Source organism: Xenopus laevis, chromosome 8S (assembly GCF_017654675.1).
Source record: "Xenopus laevis strain J_2021 chromosome 8S, Xenopus_laevis_v10.1, whole genome shotgun sequence".
NCBI classification, from domain to species: domain Eukaryota; kingdom Metazoa; phylum Chordata; class Amphibia; order Anura; family Pipidae; genus Xenopus; species Xenopus laevis.
This window is the reverse complement of record NC_054386.1, coordinates 100,361,959-100,378,005: the sequence shown is the minus strand read 5'-3', so window position 1 is coordinate 100,378,005 and position 16,047 is coordinate 100,361,959. Positions and strand designations below refer to the sequence as shown.

Below are 16,047 nucleotides of genomic sequence, written 5' to 3'. Positions count from 1 at the left end.
GAATTATTTAGAATTATTTCGAATATTTAGAATTATTTACTGTATCGCACATTTCGACCGACCATGGAGAAGCTGAATAACTAGACTTCTTATTGGTCAAGGCTCTGCAAGAAAGAAATATTAATAACACAGTAGTAACAATGTAGCCTCATTGTTTCAGCAAAAACATTGCATGTGTGAAACTTATCATCAGAAACTTCCTCTGGCAAAGATGATAAAAATATATTCAGCGTGTGTGATAAGGCAGAAGTTGTCATGAAGCTCCGGCTCTTAATATTATAAATCATTATCTGTCATGTAACAGAGGCACCACCATGTCACTGCTGGTTTTGATGCTCCTACTGTGTAAGTCCAGTTTCTTTTATTTGTTCCTTTCTCTCATTTTACCTTCACCAGAATAGCATCTAGATAGCACCGAGATGTGGTATTTGATGTATATTGTAGGTTTTGTAGGACTAAGTCAGTTTTTGATCTACCCCTGGAACTATAGCAGGGTGTTACCACAATGTATCTATATATCTGTAACCTTGTTATGAGCTAAGGGGGCCCAGTCAGAAGGTCAGTTAGGGGGAGATTTGGGGTGAGTGCTTATCTGTGCCCTGAGTACCCCTGGAACTATAGCAGGGTGACACCCCAATGTTTCTATATATCTGTAACCTTGTTATGAGCTAAGGGGGCCCAGTCTGAAGGTCAGTTAGGGGGAGATTTGGGGTGAGTGCTTATTTGTACCCTGGGTACCCCTGGAACTATAGCAGGGTGACACCCCAATGTTTCTATATATCTGTAACCTTGTTATGAGCTAAGGGGGCCCAGTCTGAAGGTCAGTTAGGGGGAGATTTGGGGTGAGTGTTTATTTGTACCCTGGGTACCCCTGGAACTATAGCAGGGTGACACCCCAATGTTTCTATATATCTGTAACCTTGTTATGAGCTAAGGGGGCCCAGTCTGAAGGTCAGTTAGGGGGAGATTTGGGGTGAGTGTTTATTTGTACCCTGGGTACCCCTGGAACTATAGCAGGGTGACACCCCAATGTTTCTATATATCTGTAACCTTGTTATCAGCTAAGGGGGTCCAGTCTGAAGGTCAGTTAGGGGGAGATTTGGGGTGAGTGCTTATCTGTGCCCTGAGTACCCCTGGAACTATAGCAGGGTGACACCCCAATGTTTCTATATATCTGTAACCTTGTTATGAGCTAAGGGAGCCCAGTCTGAAGGTCAGTTAGGGGGAGATTTGGGGTGAGTGTTTATTTGTACACTGGGTACCCCTGGAACTATAGCAGGGTGACTGTTACCCCAATGTTTCTATATATCTGTAACCTTGTTATGAGCTAAGGGAGCCCAGTCTGAAGGTCAGTTAGGGGGAGATTTGGGGTGAGTGATTATTTGTACCCTGGGTACCCCTGGAACTATAGCAGAGTGACACCCCAATGTTTCTATATATCTGTAACCTTGTTATGAGCTAAGGGGGCCCAGTCTGAAGGTCAGTTAGGGGGAGATTTGGGGTGAGTGTTTATTTGTACCCTGGGTACCCCTGGAACTATAGCAGGGTGACACCCCAATGTTTCTATATATCTGTAACCTTGTTATCAGCTAAGGGGGTCCAGTCTGAAGGTCAGTTAGGGGGAGATTTGGGGTGAGTGCTTATCTGTGCCCTGAGTACCCCTGGAACTATAGCAGGGTGACACCCCAATGTTTCTATATATCTGTAACCTTGTTATGAGCTAAGGGAGCCCAGTCTGAAGGTCAGTTAGGGGGAGATTTGGGGTGAGTGTTTATTTGTACACTGGGTACCCCTGGAACTATAGCAGGGTGACTGTTACCCCAATGTTTCTATATATCTGTAACCTTGTTATGAGCTAAGGGGGCCCAGTCTGAAGGCCAGTTAGGGGGAGATTTGGGGTGAGTGCTTATTTGTACCCTGGGTACCCCTGGAACTATAGCAGGGTGACTGTTACCCCAATGTTTCTATATATCTGTAACCTTATTTTTTTCTAAGGGGGCCCAGTCTGAAGGTCAGTTAGGGGGAGATTTGGGGTGAGTGCTTATTTGTGCCCTGGGTACCCCTGGAACTATGCAGGGTGACTGTTACCCCAATGTTTCTATATATCTGTAACCTTGTTATGAGCTATGGAGGCCCAGCTTGAAGACCAGTTAGGGGGAGAACATTCATTAGAACATAAGATTAAAGTAATCAGTACTTATAAGTGGTAATTGGAGCCTGATGTAAGAAAGATGCTAAAATAAAATTGGTATCAATTAATCCACACCAGCACTTGTAAAAATATTGTATTTCCTTTATTTTTGTATTTGCTGTACATACACAATCTGCGTTCTGGTCAAGTAGGAAACCCCATCCCTGTCGTAGATCCACAGTTACTTGAGTAACATTTCTGCTGTTGGAATATTTTGTTGCCGCACAACAAGCCAACAAGTTGGTCAACATTGACTCCTTTGTCTTCTGTGCAGTAATCTCTCTCCCTCTCTCTATTCTATTGTGGGTACATGAGCTCTGCTGCCCAGATACAGGTGTGTTTCTACCTGGTTCATGTAACTCTCTGCTACTTTGTATTTCTGTCCATCAGTAACTACAGTATAACTGGTCACATGACTGATGTACAATTTATCTGACATTGTGTTCCAGTTCTTACATGTGTTTCTTTGTGTGATCAGTTTGGGAATGTCCTACTGAAGCTTCGGTCCCACCTGTGATTTCCTTCTCACCAAACTGGAACCCGGTTGTCGTTGATGATTCTGTAACTCTGACCTGTAACCTGGATCCCAACCCTGAGGGGGAGAAGAGATATTCCTGGTACAGAGATAATAGGGAATTAAGTCATTATGAGAAGAATTATACAATTCAGCATTGCAGTTCAAATGACAGAGGGAATTATCAGTGCCAGGCTGGAGCCAGTGAAAAAAGTGACGCAGTACGAGTGGATATTGGTGGTAATATTCCTCAGATTGGTTTGTGACTGTTATTTATCATCATCATTTATTTATTAAGTTACGCAGTGATTTACTTTAGTTATAACAAACAGGGGAAAAATGGTGAATAACAAACAAGGGTTTACAGATACAATAGGATCAGAGGGGCCTACATGTGACAGTTACAAACTAATGGTTAGGGTACAATTGAGACATTAGGATTTTCTAAATAATTTTGTGATTTATGATAGAGCAATGATTGGTTTGTTTATTTCACCAGGGAAATACTGTATTTAGTTTAAATTAAACACAAATATACAGTCTAAGGAGATTCTTCTCTACAGTTTCAGGGAGATGAGATACTGATGATTATTATACAAACCCAAGTAAAGAACGTGATTTAGGGTAGAACTACACGGGCGATATAGGTCTGATCCGACGCCATGCGACAAAATGCTGGCGTCAAGACGGATGAGCCGGAAATAAGGTAAGAAATAGAAACGTCGGATGAAGTCCGACACAACACGACTGTCAGATGCAGACACTGCGACTACATCCGACATTCCTACAACTAACCTTTTCTTCGTCACATCCGACTTGACGTCAGCGTTTCGTCACGTGCCATCGGATTGGACCTAAATAGTGATGGGCGAATTTATTCGCCAGGCGCGAATTCGCAGAATTTGCCGCCAGCGAATAAATTCGCGAAACGCCCGTGAAAATTCGTGGCAAAAATTCGCCGGCGTCACATTTTTTTTTTACGGAAAAAACGGGCGCTGGCGTCAATTCGGCAAATTTCGCGCGAAATTTGCAAATTTTTCGGCGGAGCGAAAATGCGCAAATTCGCCCATCACTAGACCTAAATCTCACATGTAGTTCTACCCTTATACAATACATGAAGTAACACACCAGTATTCCCAGGTGCAACATAAATAAACAGTTAAGCCCAGTTACAAGCACCCATGCACCCTCAACCCACCCACTTTTCAGTAAATTCTCACCCATCTTGAATTTTTTAATCCGAATTCCTGAAAGAGGAAGCCTGTAGCAACACCAAACTCATCCTGTGACGTAGACATTGTTATGCATTAGCTTTGTTGTGTTATTTTGCGCAACTGTCACTTTTTTCTGTTTTAAGGACCAATTGTCCTACAGGCTCCGTCTACTGTCCGTGAAGGAGATTCCCTGTCTCTTCGATGTCAGAGTTGGTCTAAAGATCGATTCGTATATGTTCAGTTTTATAAGGATGATACCGTCATGCAACCTCCAGGCACTGGTTCTGTTTTACAGGCTGGGAAAGCACTTCGGTCTATGACTGGCACTTACAGATGCGCTAAGCTATTTGATAAACACGTTACTTTAACATACAGCCCGAAGACATTTATTTATGTCACAGGTAAATTGTTGACATTGAATTATAGCCAATGGCAGACTGCAAGAGGGTGGTAGGAGGGGCCTGTACTAGTGATAAGTGAAGCCGTCCCATTTCACTTTCCTAAAAACAAAAGGCATTGCTTCCCTATACATTAACTTTTAGGGGCATATTTATCAAGGGTCGAATTTCGAATTTGAAAAACTTCAAAATTCAAAAAGACCAACTGAAATTGAGTCAAAGTTTTATTTTGGCCGAATAGGTCAGTTTTCAATCGAATAGGTCCGTATTCAGCCAAATTCGAATTGTACGAATCGAAGGAGAGGAGAGGCCTGAATACATATACGAATAACAAAAAGTAGCAATACCAATACATTTGTAGCCTTACAAAGCATTTTTTTAAGATGGGGCCACCCCCCTTTTGAAAGTTGGAAAAGGTCAGAAGAAGAAGGCAAATAATTTAAAAACTACAAAAAAATTTAAAAAATTAAGCCCAATTGAACAGTTACTTCGATTTGGTAATTCTATAACATACTAAAAGTAAATTTAAAGGTGAACCAAAGTCAATGGACATTTTTTTGTGGTTAATGTGTGATCATTTTTTCATGGTACCTTTTTTTTGGGCATTTTTTTCACAGTGAAACTGTCAGGGGCCTTATTGCTCCAATCACGGAGAAGTCCGGACCAAGGAGGAAGCAAAAGTCCAGTTCACGGTATCCAAAGGGGTTGAGAATAGACGTAGTCAGGAATTTAGGCAAAAGTCCAGAGGCAGGCAGCAAAGGATCATTGTCAGAGTCAAAGCAATAGGTCAAATGTCCAAGAATCAATATAATAAGAAGAAGGCGCAGAGCTGGGCACCTCCATCTTGGCTACAAAGCAGAGCGCTCCGCAACAGAGTTTATTAATATCTGAGAAATAATCCAAGCTCCTAACACCACCTCTGTCTTCTTCCTTCTTCCTTCTACCTCCCCTACTAAATGACATCCCTTAGTTTACCTTCCCCACATGTCTCTCTTCCCTTTCCTTTTATCTCTTCATTCTGTTCTTTTGTCCAACCATCAACTTATCTCACTCTACTTTATATATCATGGTCTCCTCTTTACTAGTGATGGGCGAATTTATTCGCCAGGCGCGAATTTGCGGAGAATTTGCGCTTTTCCCCGCCAGTGAATAAATTCATGAAACGCCCGCAAAAATTCGGCCGAAAAAATTCGGCGGCGGCAAAACATTTTTTTCGCATCTCAAAAACGAGACGCCAGCACCGTTTTGCGAATTTTTTGCCTTTTCTGGCGAAGCAAAATGGCGCAAATTCGCCCATCACTATTCTTTACTCTCTTGGCTTCTCACACAGATTGTTTTCATATTCTCCCCATATGCCATTTATCATTACTTGTTTTTGTTTTTTTTTACTTTTCCACTCACTCCATTGTGCCAATTAGTTTTCTCTTTCCTATTTCAATAATCTACTGTGTATCCTGTGCTTGAATGGCTGCCCCCATGGCTACACAGCAGCTTGTTTATATAAACTATAGTAGTACTTATCTGTTATCTACTGTGTATCCTGTGCTTGAATGGCTGCCCCCATGGCTACACAGCAGCTTGTTTATATAAACTATAGTAGTACTTATCTGTTATCTACTGTGTCTCCTGTGCTTAAATGGCTGCCCCCATGGCTACACAGCAGCTTGTTTATATAAACTATAGTAGTACTTATCTGTTATTTACTGTGTATCCTGTGCTTGAATGGCTGCACCCATGGCTACACAGCAGCTTGTTTATATAAACTATAGTAGTACTTATCTGTTATCTATTAAACACACCAGTTTTACCAGTGCAGGGCAACAGCATAATATATTGTCATTCCTTTAAAACACTTTCATGTTTTGGTGTTACTGTTACTTTCCTCTCACTCAGCACCCACTGCTTGTACTCACAAATTAGTATTAACTACCCTTTGGCATTTTAACTGCTCTCCACATTTAGTTTTTTGATGCCAAAATGTTATTATTCACCCAAAACATCTCCCCAAAAATACAAATATATCAAATTCATGACCAATTCTTCCAGTTTTCAAATCTGAGCAAACACTAAATAATTGCTTAATTGCTTTGTTCATTATGGTTATGGTTACTGGAACAAACAGAAAGCGGCCATATTGAATTACAATTACTGTCTACAAGAGGTAGGCTATAAGTTTAGTATCGAGGCGGGTGAAGGAGAGCTCCTTACTGAGAAATCCATAGTGTTAATTCAAGGGTTTTAGAGGCAACAGTCAACTGTGTTGGACTGGGGTGTTGAGGTCAGGCCGGGGCAGGTATGACAAATTTACTGACAATTAAGTTGTTGGTAAATGTGTAATACCCTTAAAATAAGATACTGGCCTACCCATGAAATCATCCAATCCTTCCCAATCCACCTTGATCTTACATATTCTCTTCTGTGGTATATCCGGAATCTACCCTTGAGCTGTCAGTGATGTCATAGCTCTGCCCACTTTTTAATTTCTCCACTTCCTTTTGCCACTGCCACGTCCATTTACATCACAGACCAACTGATTTTGTTGCCTCCCCTGCTGGCCGGTAGTTACAATTATAAAAGGGGCACCCCTAGGTGGAAATGTCAGAATAAATAAGAATAAAGAAATACAGAAAGCAACGTTTCTATGTTTCCTACTTTATTATAGGCTTTATTATAGGATTGAATTAACAGACCCCACAATCAATATCTGTAATGCTTCCAGGAGCTGGAATTAAACCCGTGGTGTCCATTAATCCAGAATGGGGCAATATACTATTAATGGACTCTGTAACATTGAGCTGTAATGTGGAGCCTACCATACAGGAGAGTCCGAGGTACGTCTGGTACAAAGATGGAGACTGGATACGTGAAGAACAGAAGAACTTTACAGTGAAGTATGCCTACGAGAAAGACTTTGGCAATTACCAGTGCCAGATACCCGGTAGTGAAAGAAGTGAATCTGTTAGATTAGATGGTAAAAGTGGTAAGTTTCATTTGGGAAAATGCTCTATAACAGCCCATAAGCCGTTTTACTGGTTATTGCCCTGACATCCAGGATTCTGATTAGACAGTAGACACCAAGGGGCCGATTCACTAACATCGAGTGAAGGATTCGAAGTTAAAAAACTTCGAATTTCGAAGGTTTTTTTGGGCTACTTCGACCATCGAATGGGCTACTTCGACCATCGACTACGAGTACGACTTCGAATCGAAGAATTCGAACTAAAAATCGTTCGACCATTCGAAGTACTGTCTCTTTAAAAAAAACTTCGACCCCCTAGTTCGCCATCTAAAAGCTACCGAAGTCAATGTTAGCCTATGGGGAAGGTCCCCATAGGCTTGGCTAACTTTTTTTGATCGAAGGATATTCCTTCGATCGTTGGATTTAAATCCTTCGAATCGTTCGATTCGAAGGATTTAATCGTTCGATCGAAGGAATAATCCTTCGATCGTTCGATTGAACTATCTGCGCTAAATCCTTCGACTTTGATATTCGAAGTCAAAGGATTTCAATTCCTAGTCGAATATCGAGGGTTAATTAACCCTCGATATTCGACCCTTAGTGAATCGGCCCCTAGGTCTCATTTCTTCTCGTTGCCTTTTGCCATTATCCATGTAGAGTGGAAGCCCCTTCTGGCTTGGGAAATCCCTTATTAGGTTTTCCCTTGATTTTGGTTATTTCACTTATAAAAATACCGATTACAGATAACAGTGTTAGGGGGTTATTTACTAAGCTCCGAATACCCAAAATTCCCCGAAATACGAAAAATACGTGATTTCTTTTATAAAATTTGACTTTTAAAAAAATCACAAATTTTTAGGGAATTTATTAAACCCTGGGGCTAAAAAGCCTGAATATAAAAACACGGCATCTCAAACCTGTCGAGGTTGCATAAAAGTCAATGGAAAATAGTCCCACTGATTTTTGGTTGTGTCAGGGGATTCGGGCAATTTCACAATGTTTTCAGAGCTTTCGGGTGAAAACTCTGAAAAATTCGGAGTTTTCCGGGAAAATTCACTAAAAAATCGTGATGGGCGAATTTATTCGTCAGGCGCAAATTCACCGCGAATTTGCAGCGAATTTGCGCGATTCGCCGCCAGCGAAATTTTGCGGCAAAAATTCGCTGGCGTCAAAAAAAATTTTTCCGAAATGAAAGGAAGCCGGCGTCAAAAACAGGCGCTGGCGTCAAAAAAACGGGCGCTGGCGTCAAAAACGAGATGCCGGCGCCGTTTTGTGAATTTTTCGCCCTTTCATGAATTTCGTGCGAAATTCCCTAATTTTTCGGCGAAGCTAAACGGCGCAAATTCGCCCATCACTAGTTAAAAACCCAAGCGGGTTAGATCAGAGTTTGTAGCAGCCGATATTGAGATAAATTCAGACCTTGATAAATAACCGCCTTAGTGTCCTCTTGTAGAAGATACGATTGGAAACTTTATGCTGTCTGCTTTGTTTTCTTCAGCCTACAGAAATATCCACTAGGGGAGAAATGTAATAATATTCAAAAAGAATTGCAAAATTCTGCAAGAAACATTTGCCTGCAACAATGTAATATTCTTCGCTAGGCTTTTATTCCATTGCAAATCTTAATTGCCCATTGCGAACCTTTAACACCTGCCCTGGAGTTTATTAAATATTTTGTTGCAGAAAGTTTTTTGCGTTTGCTAAATTTTATCACATACACTGCGAACGTTCAGAAAGCAATTTGGTCGCAAACTTTGTGAGGAAGTTGTTGAGTCTTTAATCCATCAAAAATAGGGCAAACATAGTCACTAACATTCGCTAAGGTGTTTGTGAACTTTTTTGCTCTAACAAAACATATTACATTCCCCCATAGGTGGGTAAAGCAGATGCCAATATAGAAATGAAGCAGCTTCAACTGTGCTAAATCTATATATGAAGTTATTCTGAATGCCCAGTTAAAGTCTGCCTTTTTTTCTATACTGCCCAAAAATCTCTTACTTAAATAAATATTAAAATGTTCTTCAAAAGGCTGAAAATAAAGATATTTGAAAGTGCAATGAACCACTCTTGTTTGTGTTAATGACATTAAGGAGAGTGTGTGTAGGCATTCACATATGTTTATACAGGTATTGGGCCTGCTATCTAGAATGATTGTGACCTGGAGTTTACCAAATAAATATTTCAGTAATTTGGATCTTAATAAACCTAAAGTATATTAAAAAACGAATTTAACTTTATATAAACCCAGCCTCCGGTAAGGATTATTTGTATCTTTGTTGGGATCAAGTACAAGGTTCTGATTTATCATTATAGAGAAAAATTCGAATAATTCTAAGAAGTCTATGGGAAATGGTCTTCCTGTAATTTGAAGCTTTTTGAATAATGAGTTTCCGGATAATGGATCCTGTACCTTTATTTAATCTCTGTCCTAGTCACATTACTAGAGCAGTCTGAGCTATATATACAGGTTTGCTCATCAGAATTAGTGATGAGCAAATCTGTCCCATTTGCTGTTCGAAAAAAAGTTGGGAAACTGCAAAAAGAAAATTGCGAAATACATTGAAGTCAATAGTCAAAAATGTTTTTGAAGCACAACAATTTTTTACAAGCGCAACTTTTTTTCTAACTCCAGATGTCAATGGGAGTTTTTCTTTTGGCGACTTGATTTTCTTTCAGCGAAAGAAAAATCCAAATGCACTAAAGTCAATGGCTGTTTTTTCTTATGGCAACTTTTTTGTCTCTGCAACATTTTTGACTTTCTTTGTTGCAATGAATGTATTTGTGTACATTTTTGATGCAGTTTCTCATAAATAGTTTGCCACGAGTCCATGCCTGGTGAAAAAATGTGCTCATCACTATTCAGAATATAACACTTTAACATAAATCCAGTGAATGTTATAATGAAGGTCATTGTACTGTCCCATTTCAGGAGATTTCATCCTGCAAGCGCCCCCTACAGTTCATGAAGGAGACCTCGTATATCTGAGATGTCACCGTTCCATTAAATTCTTAAAGTCCCGTTTAAATACTCAGAAAAATATAACACTTCACAAGGACAATGAGTTTATAACATATTCTGTCACTGAATCTCCAGTCTTGATTGGGAGAGCAGATAAAAATACATCCGGCACATACAAATGTACTCTTGTTAATGAGCCTCGTCTTTCTGATGAACTAGTTATATCCGTCACAGGTAAATGAATGGTCAGTAACTGTCTAAACTGGAATTGATGCAATACTGTATGTTTGGGTTTTCAGCAAGAACAGATTTCTTAACTTGGACCTTTTTGGTAGGTGATTCCCTTTCACATTGTTGACTTATGTTTCAAAACCCTGTCTGTGACTTTTTGTATAGTTTATCCAATGTACAGTATATTAATCCACACGGGCATTTGAGTAGGTATTCAGCAAAAGATGATTCACAGGTTTGAGTTTGAATCGAATGCCTGAATGTGGATGAAAGATAAAATTTCCTTTAGTAACGGAATTACATTGACGACCTGGAAAGAATAGCAAACTTTGGTTTTGGTAAAAATTCTATCTGTTCTCATGGTACCAACATCTGCTCTGACTGATCATTTGGTTCTCTTGAATGCAAGGATAAGTTGAAAACTCACTACATCCAGTAGACAGTTTAGTAGTATGTATCAGTGCTTACAACTAATCTGACCAGTTTCCTTACTAGTTGTACTATAGCCACTTACAAATACCATTTTGTTATTGTTTTTGCCAGTTATAGGCTTCTCTTGGAGAAGTTCCTCTCTACTTGTGGTTTTCAGTTTGTCCAGTTCTCTCTTAATCAACCTGTTGGGGTTACCTCTCTCTAAATCTGTCAACCATTTTGTTGAAGGTTGCCTGGAGGATAAATGCTCAAGTGTTCATTGTTTTTTTTTTTCCAATAATTTTTTTCCAAATTTGCATTTATAGGAAAGGAACAGTTCTTTTGCCTCTTGTACTGGTTATTGGTTGTTTTTTTTTTTTATATAACTCTTGACTTTGTTATTGGTTGTGTAGTGTATAGACCCATTTATTGTACAGCTCTATGGTATAAGTGGTAGTTATATATATATATTTACATCTTGAGAAAGGTCCCAATAGAGGATCGATATGTCGATTAAATAAAGGCTACATCTTGAAAAATTCCCTGTGTGCACCAGCTTCTACTTAATTGTATTACGAAAATTCTCGGAGCACCAGGGTAAGTAACCTTTGGATAAGCATGTGCAATAGCCTTGGAATGTATATATATTAATAATGATAATAATAAGCAGTACAGTTTTCAGGATACACCATTATACGAGACAGCTACCTATGATGAGGTTTTGGAGGAAATTGGACACGGGGCAGGATGAGTGAAGCACAGGTAATGTGTACAGAAAGCCAGACAAATGGTAGATACAAAAATCCAAAACAGTGATTAATCAAATTCATCAATTAAATAAAGGCTAAAGAGAGAGAGAGAAAGAGAGAAACCCCACAAAAAGGACATTATATTTTTGTTCTGTTACAAATCTCTTGGCTTATTTTAATTTCTCTCATTTCTCTTCCAGAGCTATTTTCTGATCCTTATATAAAGGTGAACCCAGGTGAAGTTTTAAAAGGAGATCACATGACCATAACATGTGACACAAAGCTCAGCCCACACAGAGAGACTACAAAGCTGCAGTTTGCTTTCTACAGAAATGGGCACAATGTGCAGGGATTCAGTTCATCCAACCAATATGGAGTCCCCTCAGCTCAGCTGGAGCATTCTGGGAATTATACATGTGAGGTACAAACTGCATCTGAGCGTGTGAGAAAGATGAGCAACATCTCACATATAAGTATAGTGGGTGAGAATTTAATATTTGTTTTTGTTTTGAACAGAAAGTGTGTTTTATGGAATTCTTCATTTAGCCCCCTATAACTGTATCTAGAGTTTATATCACAGACTGAATAAGACAGACAAGACACTGAACATCTGAGCTCATTAGAGAGGTATTTGAGCAGTTTCTATGGAGAGTAAAGTAAGATGAAAAAATTGAAAATAAAACCTGGAAAACATTTAGATTACAGTCCCACCCACCTACATTTGTATGTAGGATTCATCTAAACCAGTGACATAAAAAAGATCTAACGGGGCAGAAGGTGCAAAATAGCCAATAAAAATTTTCATTTTGTAAGGAAGGTATAAATTATCTCTCCTTGGAACTTAGTAGATGCTCCCATGAAGCAGGTACACAAACAGGACCCATCCTCACATAGGGCCCCCACAGATATAATCTTGCTGTCACACAAGAGACTATAGGCAGCTCTGCAGCAAGGACATTCTCAAAAGTGGCATTGGTCACCTCTTTCTGACAGGGAAAAGGATGGATGCTCTCTGTACATCTGGAGCTCCAGGTTACTCCCCTGCCTGAAACTGGGTTTAATGATGTCATAAGCAGAACAGGAGGAAGGGACGTCTGATCCCCCATGTATGTTTGTATTAACTGCCCATACAATAGATTTTTTTTAACAATAGCACCACCTGCTGGTCAGTTCTTCTGACTGTACAGTCCGAGAGATATACATTCAGAAGGAAAACAGAGATGTTTCCAGATTTTACTCTGCTCAGAAAAGAGATCAGGAGTCTGATGCCCTTTCCCATCTGCTTCCTGAGCAGAGCAACATCAGAACACTTCTCTTTTCAAAAATGCCGGTGGTAGAACTCACTTTGATATTTTGAAGTCGCCCAATGTTTCCTCTTCAGGCATCTTAGGGAAAACTAGGGATTGCATATTTGGTACCACTGGCAATTCACTTGCCAAAGGTAAAGCATTTGAAGGCGATTAGTTGACCGAAGAAGAGAAGATTTGTCACAGGTGACTCATCTCCTCATGTGTCATTGCCCTTAAACACATTCATTTCTTGATCTTACTGTTCCAAATCCTTTATGTTCATCCATCTTAAATAATACAATAATTATCATTTCCTTAGATATAATTATCTTTTTGTTTTTAAACTTCATTCAGGTCCCACATTTGTGCCTATAATGCTATATCAATTTGTTCAATTGGCATAAAGTAGACAGCGGAGACTGAACAAATCTGAAATCTGTGGAGAATATTTTATTAATGTCTACTATTCTGTGTATTTCTTTGAGAATAATAACTTCCCTTATTTTCCCCCAGCTAGAAACCAAAGAGTACAAAATACAGTGAGACTGGTATTGTCTGCAGTTATATTCATCATTACATTGTGTCTTCCCTTCTACCACAAAAAGACGATGGAAGTAACATATTCCCAAGTGACAGAGAAGAACAGATAGTGCAGCAGGACTGGGGAATGTTCTTCCCAGAAGTCCGTTTTAGCTGTACAGTGGAGAATTCAGATTGGCGCATAAACTCTTCCTCTTCTTTATCATTTTTTTTGGCTGTTCCGGTTGTTCACTTGGGGAGAAAGCTGTGCTAAAGAAAAAACAGCACTTTCGTGTACCTTGTGGTAGGTCCGTGACATCACTAAAACAGGAAGTTCTGTCCTGGAAGTGCCAGGTGCCTGCATGCATGCAGGAAAAGAAGATAGCTGGTGAAATAGATGGTGTGGACCCCTTGGATGGCACAAAAAAGCAGCAAAGTGAATTCTCCTCTTCAACATAGCTGATTTTAAGGATATAGCACTATTTTCAAAGTTGTTAAAGTATGTTGACTAAATGGGGTATGGTGGCAAAAAAGTGTTACTGGTCATTTAACCCCTTCACTTTTACATTCTTTTTTAGCAGGGCTTCTTCACCATTTTGTATCAGTATTGGTTGCTTTGTATGTACATTTGTATGTTCTGTTTATGTATGTTCCAATGTATTGTACAGTTCACAATAATAATAAATACAATAATAATACCCTCTAATACCCTCCTTTACCAGTTAAGTTGCATATCTCCGCACTCTCTCCAGCTCATTAATATCCTTATTAAGTACTGAAAATGCACTGTATACTCCAGATGAGGCCTTACCAGGGACCTATAAAGAGACAACAATTATGTTTTCATCCCTTGAGTCAATGGCCTTTTCTTTACACAAGTACTTTACTTGCTGCAGTAGCTACTAAATGACACTGCCTTCCCTGCCTTTTTAGCCACAAAAAAATCCCCACATCCTTCTCAATTAAGGATACCTCCAACACACTACCATTTTGTGTAAAACTCTTATTTATATTATTTCTGCATAACCTTGCATTTATCAACATTGAACCTTATTTGTCAGTTGTCATCCCAGTTCTCCATTTCAGACCAAACTCTGCAAAGTGGTAGCAACCTGCATGGAAATTACAGTTTTACACACTTTCCTATTACTTACACCTCCAAGCCATCAAGAAACAAGTTAAAATGCAAAAGGCCAAAGACAGACCCCTGCGGTACTGGTCCCCACTCTTTGTAATGTATGCTTCAGTCTCGGTTCTCCTCTATCCAAGTACAATATTACAATATTATGTTTCAGGGCATAATTCCTTTATGCAATCAGTGACCTTCTGTGTGGTGGTATGTAAAATGCTTTAGCAAAGTCTAGGCAGATCACATCCACTGCCATCCCAGAATCTAGGTTCCTGCTCACCTACTCATAGAAGGCAATTAGATTAGTCTGGCAAGATCTATGAAGCATAAACCAATGTTGGCATAGTATTGTGATTTAAAATGAATTTAAGATACTTTAAAAAGTATCTTATCCCTTATTCTTTTCTTTTCCTACCATTGATGAGAACAGCCCTATAGTTTTCATGCTTAGAACAGGATGTCATTTTGAATAGTGGAAACATATTAAATTGTACAGATAAGCTTTCATTTTTTCCCACTGCACCAAATACCCGCTAATGGAAATATTCCAAGTCAGTTTTAGAAAAGATTTGCATTCAAGATTATTCTTGACATTTGTCCATCAAATCATATAAATTTATAAATGACACTAACTTGTAGTTCATTTTTCAAACCTTTGAAAATAAGGTAGAGATTTCCAACTTTTCATAATTAAAACTATAATGGAAAAATTCTAAATGAAATTTAATGCCCTGATTTCTCTGATTTTTTTCTCAATTAAACAATTTTTTTTCTAAATTTTTTCTCAGTTTTTTTCTCAATTTATTTTCATAACAATTGTTAATATCTGTTAGCCTGCACCTGGAAAAATCTCATTATTAATAAAAATCCATCTTTCAATTGCACAACATAGAGGTTTTCTCTGGTATGGCATGGTATGTCTGTTCTGAGCCTAATTATAAGTTGCTGTCTACTGATACAAATGCCTATGTAGGGCAGAATCTCCTCCTGAGTTGGAGAGCTATGGTTCAGCCAACACAGTACAGTAACTTAGGACCATTTTGTTTTTTCATTTTTTAACATTCTACACTCTACAAACATACTTTGCCACCTTGTAGTTGCCTTTATACATACAGTCCATTATACCTGTATCTTAAAAGATCAGAAGGTTGTCACAATTTCCAAAAGACCATGTGCCCATTATGCAGAAAGATGCAGGAGGCACTTTTCAGTCAACCAAGATGGATAATAAAGGAAATGTTACAGTTGCCATCACTCATTTGTAAAGTACTCTAGACAGAATGAGCAATGATGTAGTGAAATCCTTGAAGATGATGGTGGAAGGAACAAGTGTCAGTTTTATGGTAGCACCAGCACTTAATAGGAGTTATAGTGAGAGACAGACACAATGGCTACTGAAATATAACACAATATGTGTTAAGGTAATGTGATAAGGTTACTAACTTCCTGCTGGAAAAAATGTATCTAAGTAACAAGATAGTTGT

The 16,047-nt window shown here is 39.0% G+C and overlaps 1 protein-coding gene across 1 annotated transcript; it reads left to right on the top strand.

Moving 5' to 3' along the window:
* Window positions 1-296: 296 nt before the first annotated feature.
* Window positions 297-14,171, top strand: LOC121397583 (Fc receptor-like protein 5). The gene is made up of 7 exons (XM_041574523.1): window positions 297-345; window positions 2,670-2,945; window positions 4,063-4,320; window positions 7,037-7,297; window positions 10,206-10,469; window positions 11,827-12,108; window positions 13,429-14,171. The coding sequence occupies exons 1-7, from the start codon at window positions 315-317 to the stop codon at window positions 13,563-13,565; spliced, it is 1,509 nt and encodes a 502-aa protein (XP_041430457.1). The 5' UTR covers window positions 297-314; the 3' UTR covers window positions 13,566-14,171.
* Window positions 14,172-16,047: the final 1,876 nt, after the last annotated feature.